At 46.6% G+C, this 17,090-nt stretch overlaps 1 protein-coding gene across 1 annotated transcript in view; it reads right to left on the bottom strand.

Annotated features, from left to right (window-relative positions):
- The window catches only part of NT5DC3 (5'-nucleotidase domain containing 3), a 71,443-nt gene that overhangs the window by 25,030 nt on the left and 29,323 nt on the right, over window positions 1–17,090 (bottom strand). The window contains exons 2-5 of the mRNA XM_004446804.4: window positions 16,807–16,991; window positions 7,831–7,905; window positions 7,360–7,415; window positions 1,392–1,482 (exon numbers count right to left, since the gene is read on the bottom strand). Of these exons, the coding sequence (XP_004446861.2) occupies window positions 1,392–1,482; window positions 7,360–7,415; window positions 7,831–7,905; window positions 16,807–16,991 (407 nt within the window). The remainder of the gene's footprint in view (window positions 1–1,391; window positions 1,483–7,359; window positions 7,416–7,830; window positions 7,906–16,806; window positions 16,992–17,090) is intronic.

Raw genomic sequence — 17,090 nt, forward strand, 5'->3', positions numbered from 1 at the left:
CTTATCACCCACAGCAGAGCTGACCTCTCTCTCTAGGCGTAACTGGGATATCCAAGGAAAAGCCCTGACTGATTTCCCTAAAAGGGTCACAACACCCTTTCATTTCTACTCTCCCTGTGCTCTGTCCAACTTGCAGCTCACTCTTTCATCAAACACCGAGAAGAGATTATTGCCCATATAATACATAAAATAAGCCACTAAGTATCCTGAATTGAGCATGCCAACACAGCCCATATTTGAGATTGAAAAAGAGCCTTTCTCCAAATGCCTGCAAGTGTAAGACCAAGTTTTTCTGCTGACTGGGCATCTTCCATTTCATTTTGACAATGTAAATGAAAGACTGCATTTGACAGGACAGAAAGCAAAAAATTCAGACAGGAATTAGAAAAGCAGAGCTTTTTCTTAGGTCTTCCAATCACACTGTTCTATAGAAGTGCCTCAAGATAGGGTGCAGCAGTTTGGCATTATTTATCAATTCCAAAAATAGATACTGGATTATGGCTGTAAATTGGTCTTTTCCTCTGGATTCAGAGGTTTCACTTTTACTTGATTAAATAATGATTAAAGCTTTGACTGGGCCACGACAGTAGGACGTTGAGTTGCTGCCCCCTTGCCTCTACACGGCAGAGCAGAGGAGTTAGTTGGCGTTCTGATGCTGGAGTTTTAATGCTGGAGCCGGGGAAGTAGGCACACAGAGGAGCAGAGAGAATACTCAATTAGTCACTGCAGAGGCCCCAGGAAGAGAGACGAGACATTCACCTGATAGTCTACAGCTGACCTTATGGAGAGAGCAGAGCAGCTGAGCCCAGAGAGGCAAGCCCTAGGAAGAGAGGAACCTAGGAAGCCTGAACCCTTGGCAGACATTGGCAGCCATCTTGCTCCAACACAAGGCAACAGACTTTGGTGAGGGAAGGAACTTATGCTTTAAGGCCTGGTCTCTGTAAGCTCCTACCCCAAATAAATACTCTTTATAAAAGCCAATAGATTTTGGTATTTCACATAAGCACCCCTTTGGCTGACTAATACAGGGGACAAGAGTTTCTGCACTGACTTGCTGCTAATAATTTAACCCAGAAAGAGGGAACACACCTGAAGATGTGGCAGCAAGCAGGTGTAGGTAGAAAGGAGGTGCAAAGAACATTAGCCAGGTAGGCAGGTAAGGTTTAAGAAAGAAGCATGAAAGAACCTGGTGGGGGTGGGGGGGCTCCTCTTTAGCATCTAATCTCCTGTCTCAAATCTAGGGTCTCTTTAAATACACAATCTCAAGTTTCTTTGTCAATTCTGTAAGAACAGCAGGTGAGTCTAGAAGTTCAAGCTCCTATACCTATAAGGCCAAGTTTCGAGAAGGAAAAAGACAGGCTGCTTTAAATAAGGAAAATACTTATCTTTACCTTGCCATAAAAGTCACTCATCTGTTCCAAGGGCACGTGGGATCCCTCGTACATTTCAATGACTTCTTCATCAGGGACAACACTGAGTCCTCTGGAAAAAGGACAGGGAGTGCAGTTTATTTAATTTTTTTAAGATTTATTTTTTATTTTTATTATATGCTGGATGTGAATTAGACAAAGGCACAATCCCAGGAGAGAGGCACCATCATTCTCCAAATTCTCCAGCTGAGGCAACCGAGGCACAGAAAGATTGGGGACCTTGTCCAAGGTGATACAAACAGAATGCAGCAAGGCCAGACTGGAAGCCGGGCTTTCTGGCTCTGGGTCCACGCTCGAAAGCCACCCAGTCACCTTGCCTCCCTCAACCAGGCGCAAGGCATCCTGATGACTTAATGTTGGTGATTTAAAAAAAAATTTTTTTTACTACAAATGGGCAGAGAAAGGCTATTTCCAGCTCTAAAAAACACATTCTCTTGCCTCGGGAAGGACAGCCAGGCCCACGAGGACATGCAGCAGGCACGCGGATCACACTCACATGTGCGCTGAGGTGCAACAGGTCAAATGCGTGGCTTTGCTGAGCTAGACCCTGCCACCCGAGGCCTGGGCACCCCACCTCCACCACAGACAGACTCCAACATGCCAAATGTGCAATTTCCTTATGTCAAAAGTAAGGTTACGCCTGCCACTTACCTGCCTCAGGGAGATGCAGAAGAATCTGCAAATGAATCCAGCTCCTCGGTACAGAGGAGAAAATAGAATTTTTTGGAGTCTGATGGCCTGGATTTCAACTCTGCCTCACTCTGCCAGTGACGTGGGCAGAAGCTGTCACCTGAGCCTTACTGGCCTCCCACCTCCTCACCTAGGATCACCCACTCTAAGTGTTACAAAGTGAAATGTCTGCTCCTCTATCCTTTCTCTAGAGGGGCAAGCACTTGAGAAACAGACACCAATTATTAGGTGACTACAGAAGGCCTGGCACAGGAAATGCCATGCTGTGTTCTAAGAGGAGTGTAAAAAATTAAGAATTTTAGTTACTAACACAAATGGGTTGCTGATCCAATGTCAAAATACATATAAAATATAATTTATGTTTTGATATATAATTTTAATGGAAATATTTCAACCTCTTTCCTGCTTTTTCTATCTCCTGTATTCCTTTACTTCACCTTTGATCTTGATTAACCTGTCACTACAGCGGGCCTTTAAACAAGAGGCCCAGGACCTCCCTTTAAGTTCGCTCCAGAAATCAGATAAGAAATTGGCACTGTCCCAGCGACCTTGGGAAGCAAGACCAGCTCAAGTAGCAGCAGTCAGGCCGACAGGCTGCTACGGTTCTGACACTCAGGAAATAGAAAGAGGGAGAGGATTTTGCAGAGTGAGCGTTGCCTTCCGGCCACGGCCCACACTCAGGCCCGGCCCAGTCCTTCAGAAGCCACTGCCACCCTTAAGACGTGTCTGTCCAAGGACCCAGCTGTCAGCTCCACACAAGCGGTGGCTCCGATCTGCTTCGGTCGGCTCCCTGCCCCAGCGGGCGGCTGCGGCAGGTGCAGCACCACCCAGGAGTGTGGGGGCAGGCACAGGCAGACGGCCTGGCCACACACGCCCACAGCCTACGCCACGCTGCAGGTGACAAGGAGAACTGCTTTGCCCAGCCTGCACGGCCTCCGAGAAATGCGCAGCCAGGAGCAGGTCTGTCGGGGTTCTGAGCCCAGCTCCCTTGATCACCGGGGGTCTTAACGTAACTAACCTCTCTCAACGGCTTCATTTTCAAAACGGGAGCAGTAAGCGTGCCACTGGGTGTTCCAGGGAGGACACCTGGTGCACGGTGAGCCCGGCGTGAGCTGGCCCATGTAACTGTGATAATAACGACTCTAGCTTTTCACAAGGTTCCCGTGAAAAACTTAAAAACACAAGCACAAAAGTGGAACTACAGCAGAAAAGCAGCCTCCCTCCTCCTCGGCCGGGCTGCGCTCAGGCCCACAGCCCTCAACAGAAAACCCACCCGACGAGGAGCCAGAGCAGGCCTGAGAAACCAGTGAGGCTGAGGTGGAAGTATTCTTCCCAGCCGTTCTCTGGTCACCGCTTGTGGGGAGAAGGCAAAGCATTCTGAGAAGTGTGCTTGCCTAAATGCACTGGGCCCCGTTCCAAGCACCCTTCAGTCTTCAGGACAAGCTGCCCCTGAGGCAGGCATGGGCATCATGCCCATTTTATAGAGAAAAACTAAGACTTAGAGAGGATCAAGACCAAGATCAAGGCCACAAGTGTGTGAGCAGCCGAGCAGGGTTCACACCAGGAGCGTGACTCCAGATCACACCCGCCTCTGCTGCCCCCGCTCCCTCCACCTCATCTCACCACAACACACACCAGCCCTGACACCACTGAATTCCCTAGAAGGCAAATCTCAACGCTCATGCCCTTTTTTGCTTTTATTTCTTCTTCTACTTTTTTATTTCTTTTTTCTCTCTTTTATTTCATTCCCCTTCAGCATCTCAGCTGACTCTTCCTGCCGCCTCTATACACGTTAGAAGAAAGAGACACTAAGGATCCATATGGGTCGTGTGCATGACAGGAAAGGAGAGAAAGGCCATTTCTGGCTGAAAGGGTGAGAAGAGGCCTCACCAGGGGCTGGCTGTGAAGGACGGGTGGGATTTCAAGGGGCAGAGAGGAAGGAAAAGTGCCAGCATAAGCAAGCGCCATGCAGTGCCACCAGGGAGCTGGAGGAAAGGGAAGGCGTGGGTTGCTTCTACCTCCCCAGCAGCCACTTCTCTTCCTCCTGGTGGTTCGGGACCTGCCACGTGACCCGAGTCAAGCTGGTGAAACAACGACTGAAAGTGCTGGGCAGAGAAGCTCCCTTTCTCCTCTGACCGGGAGCTGGGGAGAAGCAAGCCCCTTGTTGCCAGGGCTCACGGAGGGGTCTGCCTGTGAGTGAGCCAGCCTTCAGAGGACAACGAATCTGACAAGAGCAATCAGGTGCTAGACCAGCTGTACTTTCAACCAGCGCCGTCCCCGGACTGTGCAACTAGTGAGCCCAGAGTGTTTTGTTTTGTTTTTAAACATTTATTTTTATTTATTTAGTTCCCCCCTCCCCCTTGTGGCTTGCTTGTTGTCTGCTCTCTGTGTCCATTTGCCATGCGTTCTTTGTCTGTCTGTCTCCCTTTGTTGGGTCATCTTGATGCGCCAGCTCTCCATGGGTGCCACCTTAACAAGGAGGCCTTGGGACAGGAACCCAGGGCCTCCCATATGGCAGGCGGGAGCCCAATGGACTGAGCCACAGCCGCTTCCCCATAGTGTGTTTTTTATTTTGCAGGTTTGAGTTAGGTTTCAGTCATCTACAACCAAAAGCCTCAACAATTCAATAAGTAAAGGGGTTGTCTGTGGAAGAAGAGAAAGCTATGGCTTTAAGAAGGCTGAGAAAAGGGAGGAGGCTTGGGCTTTATTCTGGAGACAGTGGGAAGCCACCCAGGACTTCAGGAGAAAGGAAGTGGGTGTTCAGGGTAATGCTTTAGGAAATTCAATCCGACAACAGTGTTTAGGATGGACTGCATTGCAGAAAACTGCAAAAGCCCAGGAAAGGATGGATAATTGTCTGAACCAGTGAGCTGATGGTTGAAACAAAGATGGCAGGACAGATGCCATTGATCCAGGGATGGAATTCCAGTGAACCCTCACACATTTAGAAGGACCCCATGGCAAGGTGGTCAAGAGCACAGACCCTGGAACCAGACTACCTGGCAGTCTGAATTCTAGCCTAGGCACACACTTGCTTTGTGCCCTGGGACAAGTTACTTAACATCTCTGGAGATAATGACAGTAACTACTGTGGAGATCATCATGGGGATCAAATTAGTTCAACAGAATCCTGGTAACAGTGCCTATCACAGACCAAGCACTCAATATTTGTTAGCTACTACTTATTATAACTAATATTATTGTTATTCTCACCATCACCACTACCTCCTCTCATTTCTGAAAAAACACTAATAGGAGAGTAAAAGAGTAAAATATAACCCCAGAAGAAAAGACATGAGGAGACAAGAAACTTCAACTTATTTTGGAATACAAATGGTAGATAAAAAGAAGGTACCTGCCCCAGCAACACAGGACCGGTGCCTGCAAGGAGTCACCTTCAAGAAGCACCACTTTACCACCACAGATGTCCAGAACGACTCAGCACAAAGAAGTACCGAGAAGCTACTGGGGGGTGTGCTCCAGCAAAATGAGGACTTAAAGTCAGAAAGTGGAAGAAGAAAGAAGTGGCAAAGAGAAGTTCTAGGGTGAGCACCATGCAAACTGCTTCAAGAACAACCAGGTCAGATTACAGCAGGAGGGAATGGTTGACTAACAAAAATTAAAAAGTCACTGCTAGATTGGGAAGCGACTATGGTTCAATCAGTTGGGCTCCCGTCTACCATACGGGAGGCCCTGGGTTCACATCCCAGGGCCTCCTTGTGAAGGCAGGCTCGCCCACATGCTGTGGAGAGCCACCAGCCCAGGCACTGCCGAGTGCCACCAGCCCGCAAGCACCACAGAGAGCCAGCTCAGCAAGGCGATGCAACAAAAAGGGAGACAAACAAAAATGCAGAAGAGCGCGCAGCGAACGGATACAGCAGACTGCAGACAAGCAGGCAAGCAAGCCGCAAGGGGGGGAAATAAATAAAAATAAATACAGACACAGAAGAACACACAATGAAGGATACTGAGAGCAGAGAGCAAGCAAAAAAAAGCCGCAAGAGGGTTTTAAAGCCGCAAGGGGATTTAAAAAAAAAAAAAGTCACTGCTAGATTATTTTAAGATTAACTAAAATATCTGACTTGCTAGAAAATAAATACAAGCTTGATATTTGTGATAAAACATTCGGAAAAAACTAGGGATACCTACACAGAAAACTGAACAAATAAAGAATGAGATTAATATTAACTCTAAGAAAAAGCAAATGCTACACAAGAAAGCAAACAACCACAGCCTCACTTGGCGGAAGAGTGAGCAAGTAGACAATGTGAACACTGCAATTTTAACTCAATCTTCAGGAGGCTGGAAGAATGAGGCTGGAGAAGGGGCCCCATGTACAAGAAGGCTAAATCCTCTTCATCACAGCAGGAAAAAGTCCAGAATTCATAAATCACGAAATAGAAGTATATGCACATTATCAAGAAACAGGAAGAAAATTTCCAGAAAACCTATCTAGGAGAGTTTAAAGGGGTTGAGAGGGGAGAACAGAGGACTGCCACTGTTTGCTATGACCCTGTTGGTACTATTTGATTGTAACTGTGTATATTTGATTTTGACAAAAAAAATAAGTTTTACAAGAGTTTATGACAGAAGAATCTAAACTAAGATATGCACATGTCTCTTGCAAGGTATAAGACATCGATCTAAATACAAACCACACTCCTAAATCCCCTCCCAAATTTGAGAATTAGAAAAGCAGGGGGAAAGCCTTCATTTCTAAAGTAACAAAGATTTCTGACTGAGCTAAGTACTACTTATTCTAATTAACAGTGGTGGGGGTGGGGGGAGGTCTTAATATCCAAACCACCCAGCCGCCACCTAGGAACAAGAACAGATTCCCTCACCCCAACACACACCCAGAGTCAAGCCTCCTCAAAAGGACCGTGCCTCAGCCCACCCACTCGGAGGGCTCCACAAGGGTCCCCGCCCCCACGGCTCCCTATTGGTGTGTGCATATTTCTCTCATCACCTTTATTTTGTCACTCTGGCCTGCGGCCTGGCTTCCCTCCCTACTCGAGCCCCTGAGGGCAGGGATGGTGAGGTTCCCATCTTTGGAATCCAAACCCCTCGCACGTAGCACAGTAGCAGGTCTCAATGAACGTTCTTGAATGAGTGAGGGGGTGGCTGGCTGGGTGAATGAATGAATGAAAATACACACACCACAGCCCTCATCACTAAACAGTCATTGGATCTGGGAACCCAAAGCCACTTGATGATTTGTGGGGAAATTAAATCTTACCTGTAGACAGTTCCCAGCTGGATGTAATGGAAAGCATCAATCTTCATCAACACTGCCTTTAAAAACATAAACACATGCACAAGTAAATAATGTACAATTTGCATATTTAATGAGAAGAGATCCAGGTGTCATGAAAAATTCTACCTGCATTAGAGTGCCCTAACAAGGAAGCACACTGTCTGTGTCTGAAAGGTCACTTGCTGACTCCCCCTCAAAACACCCAAAACGACTAATGGAAATCAACAGCACCTTCCAAATAACTAAACGAATTCATGTTTTTCTATAATAGCCTCTTCAAAATCACCTTATCCAAAGATGTTTTCAATAACTCAATTCTGCAGCTCCCTCCCAAAAATATTTAAAACCAATTTACACATTCAGCAAAGAAAAGTCCTAACATTTTATTTTCAAATAACATTAAACTGTTTTAAAAAAAAAAAAAAAAAAGGACACCAAGAGAAATAAACCTACCCGCTGTACATCATAATGAAGGCCACGAATTGCAAAATTTGGGTCATACTCATACTTCCTGATTTCCGCTGGATACTAAGAAGGAAGAAAGGAAACAATTTTAGCTACTAATGTTCTAAGCTCAACGTGGGTTGTCCAGATTTGACCCTTGTACAAAGACTAAGATGATGTCCTTTAGTGGGAAGGTGGGGTCAGAAGGCACAGACCATATGCTGGACCTTCTGCTTCTGGACCAAGCCCTGCTGCCTGGGGGCAGGGGGAAGGAGCTGCACAAGGCCACAGGAGGAAAGCGCCTCCTGGCCAGAGCCCTCCTGCCAGGACCCCCTGCCAGACCCCCACCTCCTGCCAGGCCCCCTGACCTGCCCTCCCCTCCCTGCTCACAGGCCAGGCCTAGTTCCCACGCCCCCATCTTAACTCTCCCCTCCTCTTCCCTCCCTCTGCCCCTTGACTCCCAGGTCCCTAAGACCCAAGAAACACATCTGCTTCGACCTCTGATAGGTCACTTCTACCTCTTGGCTTGGAGGCTGCTGATGGGGAGGAACTGGTATCCTCTGGTGCAGAAGCACCACTTTCCCCCTATCCCTTCAGCTCCTGCTTAGGCACCTCCATGAAGGTGTCCAGGAGACCACTACGAGGGCTCAGGAAGAGAGCCCAGGTTTAACCTTTTCAGAGGGCAGGCCCCTCCACAGAGCTTTCATTGTCTCTATCAGCTGGCCCCTGCTCTCCTGCAGAACCCGGGACTGTTGAGGCAGGAGGGACCCCCAGCCGGCCGGTATGGCCTCCCTGCCCCCACCCCCGCCCTACCTTGGGCCCGGCCGGGACCTTTCTAGGCACGAGGCTAAAGCTCCAAGGCTGTCTCAGAATACGCACGACTTCTGGAGGCAGCCCAGCTCCCCTGGCATTTCCCTAGTTATTAAACCAGCCCTCATGCTGTCAGACTCCCAGCCCCTCCTTCCCCACCGAACCAGGCATCCAGGTCCTACCTGCCTCCCCAAATCTCAGGACACCGGCTACCCAGGCGTTAGGGGTTGGACTGTGTCCCCAAAGAAGATATGTTCAAGAGATGTCCTAACCCCTGGTCCCATGAATGTGACACTATTTGGAAACAGGGTCTTTGAAAAAATGGCTCGTTAAGATGAGGCCAAACTGGGTTAAGGTGGCCCTAATCCAATAAGACTGATGCCCTGATACAAAAAGAGACTGGACACAGAGACAGCCACAGTGGAGAAGGCCCTTTGAACACAAAGTGGAGTGATGCCAGCCGCAAGCCAAGGAATGCCAAAGGCTGCCAGCGTGGCTCCGAAGAGGCAAGGAAGGAATCACCCTGCAGGTTTCAGAGGCAACACGGCCTTGCACCTCAATTTGGACTTCCAACGTCCAGATCCGTGAGCCAATACAATTCTGGGGTTTTAAGTGACTATACTGGGGTGCTTTGTCACAGCAGCCCTGGGAAATGAAGACAGCCACTGAGGGAGCACCGATGTGCCGGCACTGGGGTGGCAGTACCGCCCCCATTTTACAGGGAGGCAGCAAAAGGGCCACACAGCTGGGCAGGGGTAAACGGACAGACAGGCAGGCTCAGGCCGTGGTCCATGCTCCCCTGTCACCCCCGGCCACCGAGTGCAGACCTGCAGGAGAGAACTCCTCGTGCAGCGAGGCGGCGTCTCTAAGCTCTCCAATCGATGTAAACTGTTTAAAGAAAAAGCTAGAAACTCACAGGAAACCTCCTCCCATGCCCGCGTGCTGGACTGTTCACAGCCAGGGTCACATTTGTGTGAGAACAGTTCCTGGTACCACCAGGCTGACCCACATGTCACAAGTTTTCAAGTCGGCAGCAGGAAGCACTGACTCACATGTCACACTTGGGCACATTTATCTAACACCTGCCACAAGTGTCAAGCGAGCACTAAACTGATATTCCCACTCACAGGTGTTTCCAAGAACTCTGAACACTGTGTATAGGTCTTCATTTTCACTGACAGCCTAGACAAAACCCAACATACAGTAGCACAGCTCTGTTGACTGAAATGAGGCTAAAGAAGGTCAAGCAGCTCTGGAATCGCCTTTCAGATCTGGGAGTGATGAATAAGGGGTAGGAAAGGAGAGATATATTTAAAATGTTTTGATGGCACATTTGCTAGACACCGGGCACTGTACTGGACATTTCCACGACTTTATTTTCTCTACCCGTCACTACCCCAGCACAGAGGAGGTAGGGCTTATCATGCCCATTTTACTTTTGAGTCATCTGAGATCCGAGTCAAGGAAGCAGCCCAGGGCCGCACGGCAGGGGAGAGTCGAGCCAGTATTTGAACTCAGGTGTGCGTCAGACCCAAGTCCACCCCCAGCACCACACAATCACCTGATCCACCACGCCACGCCTCTCCGCCCCCGCAGAGCCTACCTCCGGAGTTTGCAGGAAGGTTGGGAAGGGGGTATGGCTACTTCAGTTGAGAAGGCACAGAAGGAAGAGGGAGCATATGCTCTCTCTGCACACACTGCTGAAACGCCGGGCAGGAGGCTTATCTGGGCTCCCCAGCAGGACGCAGATGTCACAGTGAGAGCTGGCCATACGTACTCGTGTTCCTCTCACGCTCTCCGTTATTCTTGGAGCCACCCCTGATGGATAGGCAATGTTTTCAAATGGCCCAGAGACTACAGAAAATGACCTTGAGAATATGACAGAAGCAGCTAGAAGGGCCCCGACAGAGCAACGTGGCGGCGGAGAACCTGGACTCTGGGGCTGAGACCAGGCACCTGACCCCAGCCCTACTGTGTGTGGGCTGTGTGACCTTGGAGGCCCTCCGTGATCTTGGAGGCCCTCTGTCTTCCTGAGCCTTGGTTTTCTCATCTACAAAGTTAAATCCATAAGGAAGATCAGAGGCCCGTCCCCGAGGTAGAAGTGGAGGGGACTAGGTTAAAAAGGCACGCTTGAGTCATCACATAGCAAGTGTTCCCGAGGGCTGAGCTGCCTCACTGCATCGGGAATTCAGAGGCCTGGGGTTTCAGACCCGCTCTACTAGCTCTGCTACTTCCCTATAGGACTTTAACCTCTCTGGGCCTCTTCCCTCAGCCGTTCATTAAAATGACTGCACTGGGGTCATCTCTGTGCCCCACCCCTGCCTCTCCATGGCGTGATTTCCCATGCAACCAGCCAAGTGAAAAATGTGTTCACGATGGGCCCTTTCCAGAGATGTTCTTGGCTTCACACACACACACACACACACACACACACACACACACACGGCATCCATGGGAATAACCATTAGCAGTGACATCAAGTCCAGGCAAGTAGAGCTGCTCACATCTTTCCAGTGGCACATGGTTAGATTCTCTGAACTGACCACAGTCAGAAACTTTCCACCAGTCTCAACACAAAAGCCACACAATGTGAGAAGCACTGAAGATCACTGATGTCCCTAAAAGCAATAGTAAGTAATGTGAAAGATAAAAGAATCTTATTGGGATTTTTATTAAAATTCTTATTTAGCCCCAGTCTGGTTCCAGGTACAAGTCAGGCAGGCTGACAAAGAAGAAGCAAAGAGTTTCCTGAAAATACTATAGAAATTTAGTTACAGGATCAAGCAGAGTTAATACTAAAATGCTCCAGAGAACCCAGGAATTCGATGTACGTGTAATTCCACAACCCCACAGCTTGGCCAAGAGCCCCCTTCCTGGCTAACTGCAGATCTCCGGATACAGCAAGTAACCTCCACATTGCAACACTGCCCGGGAGTTCCTGAGGTCCAAATGACTGCAAAGAAAGCCATTTTCCAAAGGCCTCAGCTTGATGTTTAATGTAGCCTAAATTATAAGCTTAATTACACCCAGGGCAGAAGGGTCTAAAAACAAAGTGCTCTAAAATCTGCACAAAACATGAAGCTAGGGTAAGATGATTTACATCCGAGTGTGACTCCACACGGAGCGCAGCACTCTCACTTAACTGTGGAATTCACTGGCACGTATTTACTGAGCCCATACTTTGTGCCAGGTCCTGTGCCAGCCCTGAGAACATGGCAGGGAACAAAACTAACGAAGTCTCTGGCTACAAAGCTTCCACTTTAGCCTGGGGAGGTAGACCACAAGTAAGCGTATAAACACATATAATAATAAGTTAGAGTGATAAATACCGTGGAGAGTATGTACTAGAAATGGTCACAGCTCTGAAAGTAAGGAGCCTGGGGGGAAGCGTGTGCCAAAGCGCAAAGGCCCGAAGGGAAAAGAACGGGTTGGGCAGGTTCAAGGCACAGCAAGGAGGCCAGGGTGGTTGGAGCAGATGAGGGCAAGTGGGAGCAGAGAGGTCCAAGGGGAAGCTGGAGGGCACTGGAGGCTTTCTTTTTAAAGGCGGTACTGACGATTGAACCCGGGACCTACACTATGCAAAGCAGGCACTCTGAGTGACACCCACTCCCCTAGAGGCTTCTTTTTAATCCCAGGTGTAATGGAAGGAGCATAATTAACAGTTCAGGGCTGGCTCTCACTGCCTAATGGAGAAGAGACAAAGGGGCAAGAGCAGAAGCAGGGAGACCAGTCAGGAGGCTACTGCTCCGTCTGGTGAGGGGTGGTGGCCTGGACAGGGTGGTAGCAGTGGGCGGAGTCAGGACATATTATGAAGGTAAATACCTTTAGAAGGAGAGAAACCAGAGCTCAGAGCTATACATGGTGACTTCCTGCCAGCGTACAGTATGGAAAAGGAAGAGGGAATAACTTCACAATGAAGAAACCTAACAAGTACTACCACAGCCAGGTGATCCAGGTCAATATCAAAAATGAACAGTCACGTTGGCAGTATGTGCCCCTGATAGGAGGTGGTGAGGATGGCATTTATCTCTGGGTCTTCTCCCAAAAGCCCATTAACTCCAGTTTAACCAGGAGAAAAACATCAGACATCCCAATTAAGGGACATTCCATAAAATACCTGACCAATATTCCTCAAAACTGTCAAAGTCATCAAAAACAAGTCAAGTCTGGGAAACAGTCATAGCCAAGGGGAGCCTAAGGAGACATGATGATGAAATACAATGTGGTACCTTGGATGGATCCTGGAATAAAAAAAAGGACATGGGGGGGGCGGGGGGGACTAGGAAATGTGAATGAAGTATGGGTTTTAGGTAATAATAATATATCGATACTGGTTTTCATTGATTGTGATTAATGCACCCATACTAACATAAAACCCTAACACTAGAGAAAACTGGGGCAGAGTATAAAGACCTCTCTATGATACCTTTGCACAGTTGAGTAAATCTAAAACTCTTCCAAACCAAAGTTTATTTAAAAGAGAGAGAGAGAGCACGTGCATGCAAAAGGGAGAGAATGGGTGCCCACAGTACCTGTTGAAAGATGGGATGTGGGATATGGGAGAATGTGAGGCACCACAGATGATGTTAGGCTTAGGAGTTGAGCTATCACGTGAAGCCCAGTCCCAAGGAATGAGACAGGGGAGGCTGGTGAAGGTGCAAATTTGGGAGATGGAATCAAGAACTCTTCTAACCTCATTTCTGTTCCTTGGTGGGCATATGAAGTGAAAATATGAATACAGTTATTACTCTCTATTATTGAGTTCCATTTCTGTAAAAAATTATTATTTTTTAAAAATAGGTAATTATGAAAGAGCTGGAGTTTTTACATTTGCTTTTTGGCAAGATGCTAAGTTGCAAATTCACTCTGCATCTCAAAAGCAGATGCCATTCCATCTCTGTAAGTACATAAAGTGCATTTAGTCTTGGCAGAAAAAATAGTACTAAACTCAGTGCATCTTGGAAGAATTATTTTGTTTAATCAGAGCAAGAGACAAATCTGCATAAGCATTATTGACTCTATTAATATACTTGATGTAATTGGTTATAATTTATTTCTTTTATCGAAGCAACAAGCAGTCATAATGGGAATGAAATTTCAATGATCTTAAATCTAGAAGCTTTTCTAAGCATAATGCTTGACGCTTTTATTTTTTTCATCTCATTCATCTCTTTTCCCCCAAATTTCATAAATTTTTAATTTTCATCCTAACAATAAACTCATTAGGTAGAAAGGAAAGGTGCTATTATCTCTACAAGGGCCAACGCGGAGTAGAGAAGAGAACAAATACTTCTCAGAAACAGACAGATCTGAGCACAAACCCTGGTTCTGCTTCTTACTGGCCCGTGGCCTTGAACTACTGGCTTAATTCTTTGAGTTAAAGAATTAAGTCAGTTTCCTCAACTATAAAACAGAGATAATATCTATTTGCAGGACTGCCACGCTGATTTAGAAGCGAGTAATAGTAACTGCTAACACTTACTGAGTGCTTTTCATATGACAGGTACTTTATATATATTAACTCATTTAATGATCACAATAATACCATAAGTAAAGTATCATTCCTATGCCCATTTTACAGAGGAGGACACCCAGAGAATGTCAGTGAGTTACTGAAGATTTTGTAGGAACTAAGTGGTGAAAGTCAGGAATCGAACCCCAACAGTCAAGTTCTTAAGCCTCTGCCTTCAGCACCTAATAGGTAATCATTAGATGGTACTGTTAGTATAGTACCCTTTCTTTTATAAATGATGTCAAAGTCACAAAAATTGCTGTCAGAAGCCCTGGGACTAGAAGGCCAACACCAATGGAATACCCTGTCAGCTCACTCTCCCAATGGGTGGAAAACAGAAGGCATAAGCTGGTGGACAGAAGAAAAAGGGCATAACCACCTAGTTTTTATTCTCCTCCCTCCTCATGGCCAAGGGCAAGGACCACAGCTAAGGTGGAAGAGAAGAGTCTCTTGAATAAATGGAGAACTGTGACTGGATAGCAAGGGGCAAGGTGGCTTTATATCTAAAAAAGTACCATACCTAAAGAAAGCAGACTGTTGGATTAATGGCAAAAGGGGAGGCGATTTACAGCAAATGCATAAATGTATGCATTTTGGATGAGGAAAAAATGGGGCTGCTTATTAAATCATTGAAAAACAAAAACCTAAGGGGATCAGGAAATATACTGGATCAAATGGCCAGAATTCAAAACTAATGGAAGCTTTGATTGCATTAAGAAAAGTACAGCATCCAGAACCAGGGAGGTTATGGTCTCCCTCTAGACTACATTATCCAGACCCCAACAACAGTACCATCTTCAGTTCAGGGCCTCACATTTGAGAGGGACAGGCCAGAGCACACACAAAGGACAGTGACCAGAATGATGAAGAGAATGGAAAACAAGACAAATGAGAATGGTTAAAGGACTAGGAATGATCAGCCTGGGAAATAACACGGCTGATCTATATAACACCCAGCCTGTTTTATTTCTGGTACTCAGTCAAATATAAAAAGATTAATTTTCATGGTTTGGGTTTCTAGGTTACTCATGCTGTAACAGTTCGATAAGGTTATGAATTCCAAAAATAGATACTGGACGATGTTCGTAATCTCGTCTGTACCTAGGCATGATTAAGTTATGATCAGGGCTTTGATTGGGCCACGTCATTAGGCACTGAGTGGCATTGAGCCACTAAGGGGTGGGGACTCACAGATAAAAGGTGTGGCAAAGGACAGCATTAAGGGTTTTTGATGTTGGAGTTTTGATTTTGGAGTTTGATGCTGAAGTCTTAGGCTGAAGCCCCAGGAAGTAAACTCACAGAGGAAACAGAAGTAAGCCCCAGGAAGAGAGAAACCCTGAGGCCAGGAAGAAGTAAACCCTGGGAAGAGAGAAACCCTGAACCCAGAGAGAAGGAAGACCCTGGAAGGAAGGAACCCAGGAAGCCTGAACCCTCAGAGATGTCAGCAGCCATCTTGTTCCAATACATGAAAATAGACTTTGGTGAGAGAATTAACTTAGGCTTTAAGGCCTGGTATCTGTAAGCTCCTACCCCAAATAAATACCCTTTATAAAAACCAACCAATTTCTGGTATTTTACATCAGCACCCCTTTGGCTGACTAATACACATGCCCATCCACCTCTGCTGGCAAACTTCTTCAAGACTCAGCAGAACTATCGCCTTCCTTGTTTCCCCAACTCCCTCAAGCAGAGTGAATTGTTCCAACCATCCTTTATTCATCACTGGCTCTTTTTTTTCAAGTATCTAAGGAGTCCTCCACCAGGGGCTTCAATAATTTATCTGCCCACATGCCTGACTCCTCCACAAGCCCATTGGTTCTCTAAAGGCAGTGCCAACACTGTGTCCTCTTCATCTTTATCCTCCCTGCTTATACTACAGGGCTTTGGCACAAGAGCCATTTAAAAAGGCTTAAGGAATGCATGAAGGAATGACTGAAAAAAGAAAATGGACCAACGATGAAAGCTGCATGAAGGCAGAATAGTTCAACCTGTGAAAGAACTTCCCAATTATCAGAACTGCCTCTAGGGGGTTTAATGTGCACCAAGATGAGATGGAAATTCAAGTTCCACTCCCAGGGATGCTATGCTGTGGGAGGATTCACAAAAGGGGATTTCAGGGGTTCAAATGCCTTTCAAGGAGGTTTCTTGTCCTGATTCCTGTGATATGAACTCAAATCAGAGCAGAGAAAAGAATGCTGGGTGTTGGCTGTCTTTTCCCTTCCTAACAGGTGTTCAACAACACTGTCTCACAGAACATTCAAATATTCTTTATATCAGAAATCAATTCAACATAGTGCTGAACGTAAAACACTGCCCATCATTTGAGGAATTCCTTCCAGCCACAAGCTACAACAGGGCCAGGCTGTGGGCAAAATGACATCACTGCTCTGTGAGACATATTCTGTAGTTGAACCTCCATCACAGCATAACTTGGGGCATTCTTTTACCACAGAGGTATCTAAAGATTTAAAAAATAATAATAAATTTTAAAAATCCTATCTTTCAGATAGAGTCATTTGAAATGGAACAAAATCTCCTCATTCAGTCAGCAACAAAAACTCACTGAATGACTTCTATGTGCCAGGCAGGGGCCTCGTCAGTGCAAAGCCATCCTTCAAATGTCTGAGGGAAAACGGTGAGACGGAAATGTTCTCTGATCTTACCCGGTGTTCGTTGATGAGGAGGTCCCGAGCAGCATTGAATATCAGCGTGTGGAGGTCCTTGGAATAAAACACCAAGGTGTAATCATAATCAAAGCCATAGATTTCAATGTCCGACAGACTCATTTCGTTGTTTGAGAAAATAGCATCTGGATTCAACAAGTTGTTCATAATTGAAGGAACCAAGTCTAGGAGTAAAGAAAAACTATATTATACCATATATTAGATAAAGGGTTGGTATGATTTCTAAATAAAACTAGCAAACTAAAGTGCAAAGTTATCTGCTT

Source organism: Dasypus novemcinctus, chromosome 12 (genome assembly GCF_030445035.2).
Source record: "Dasypus novemcinctus isolate mDasNov1 chromosome 12, mDasNov1.1.hap2, whole genome shotgun sequence".
Classification (NCBI taxonomy): Eukaryota; Metazoa; Chordata; class Mammalia; order Cingulata; family Dasypodidae; genus Dasypus; species Dasypus novemcinctus.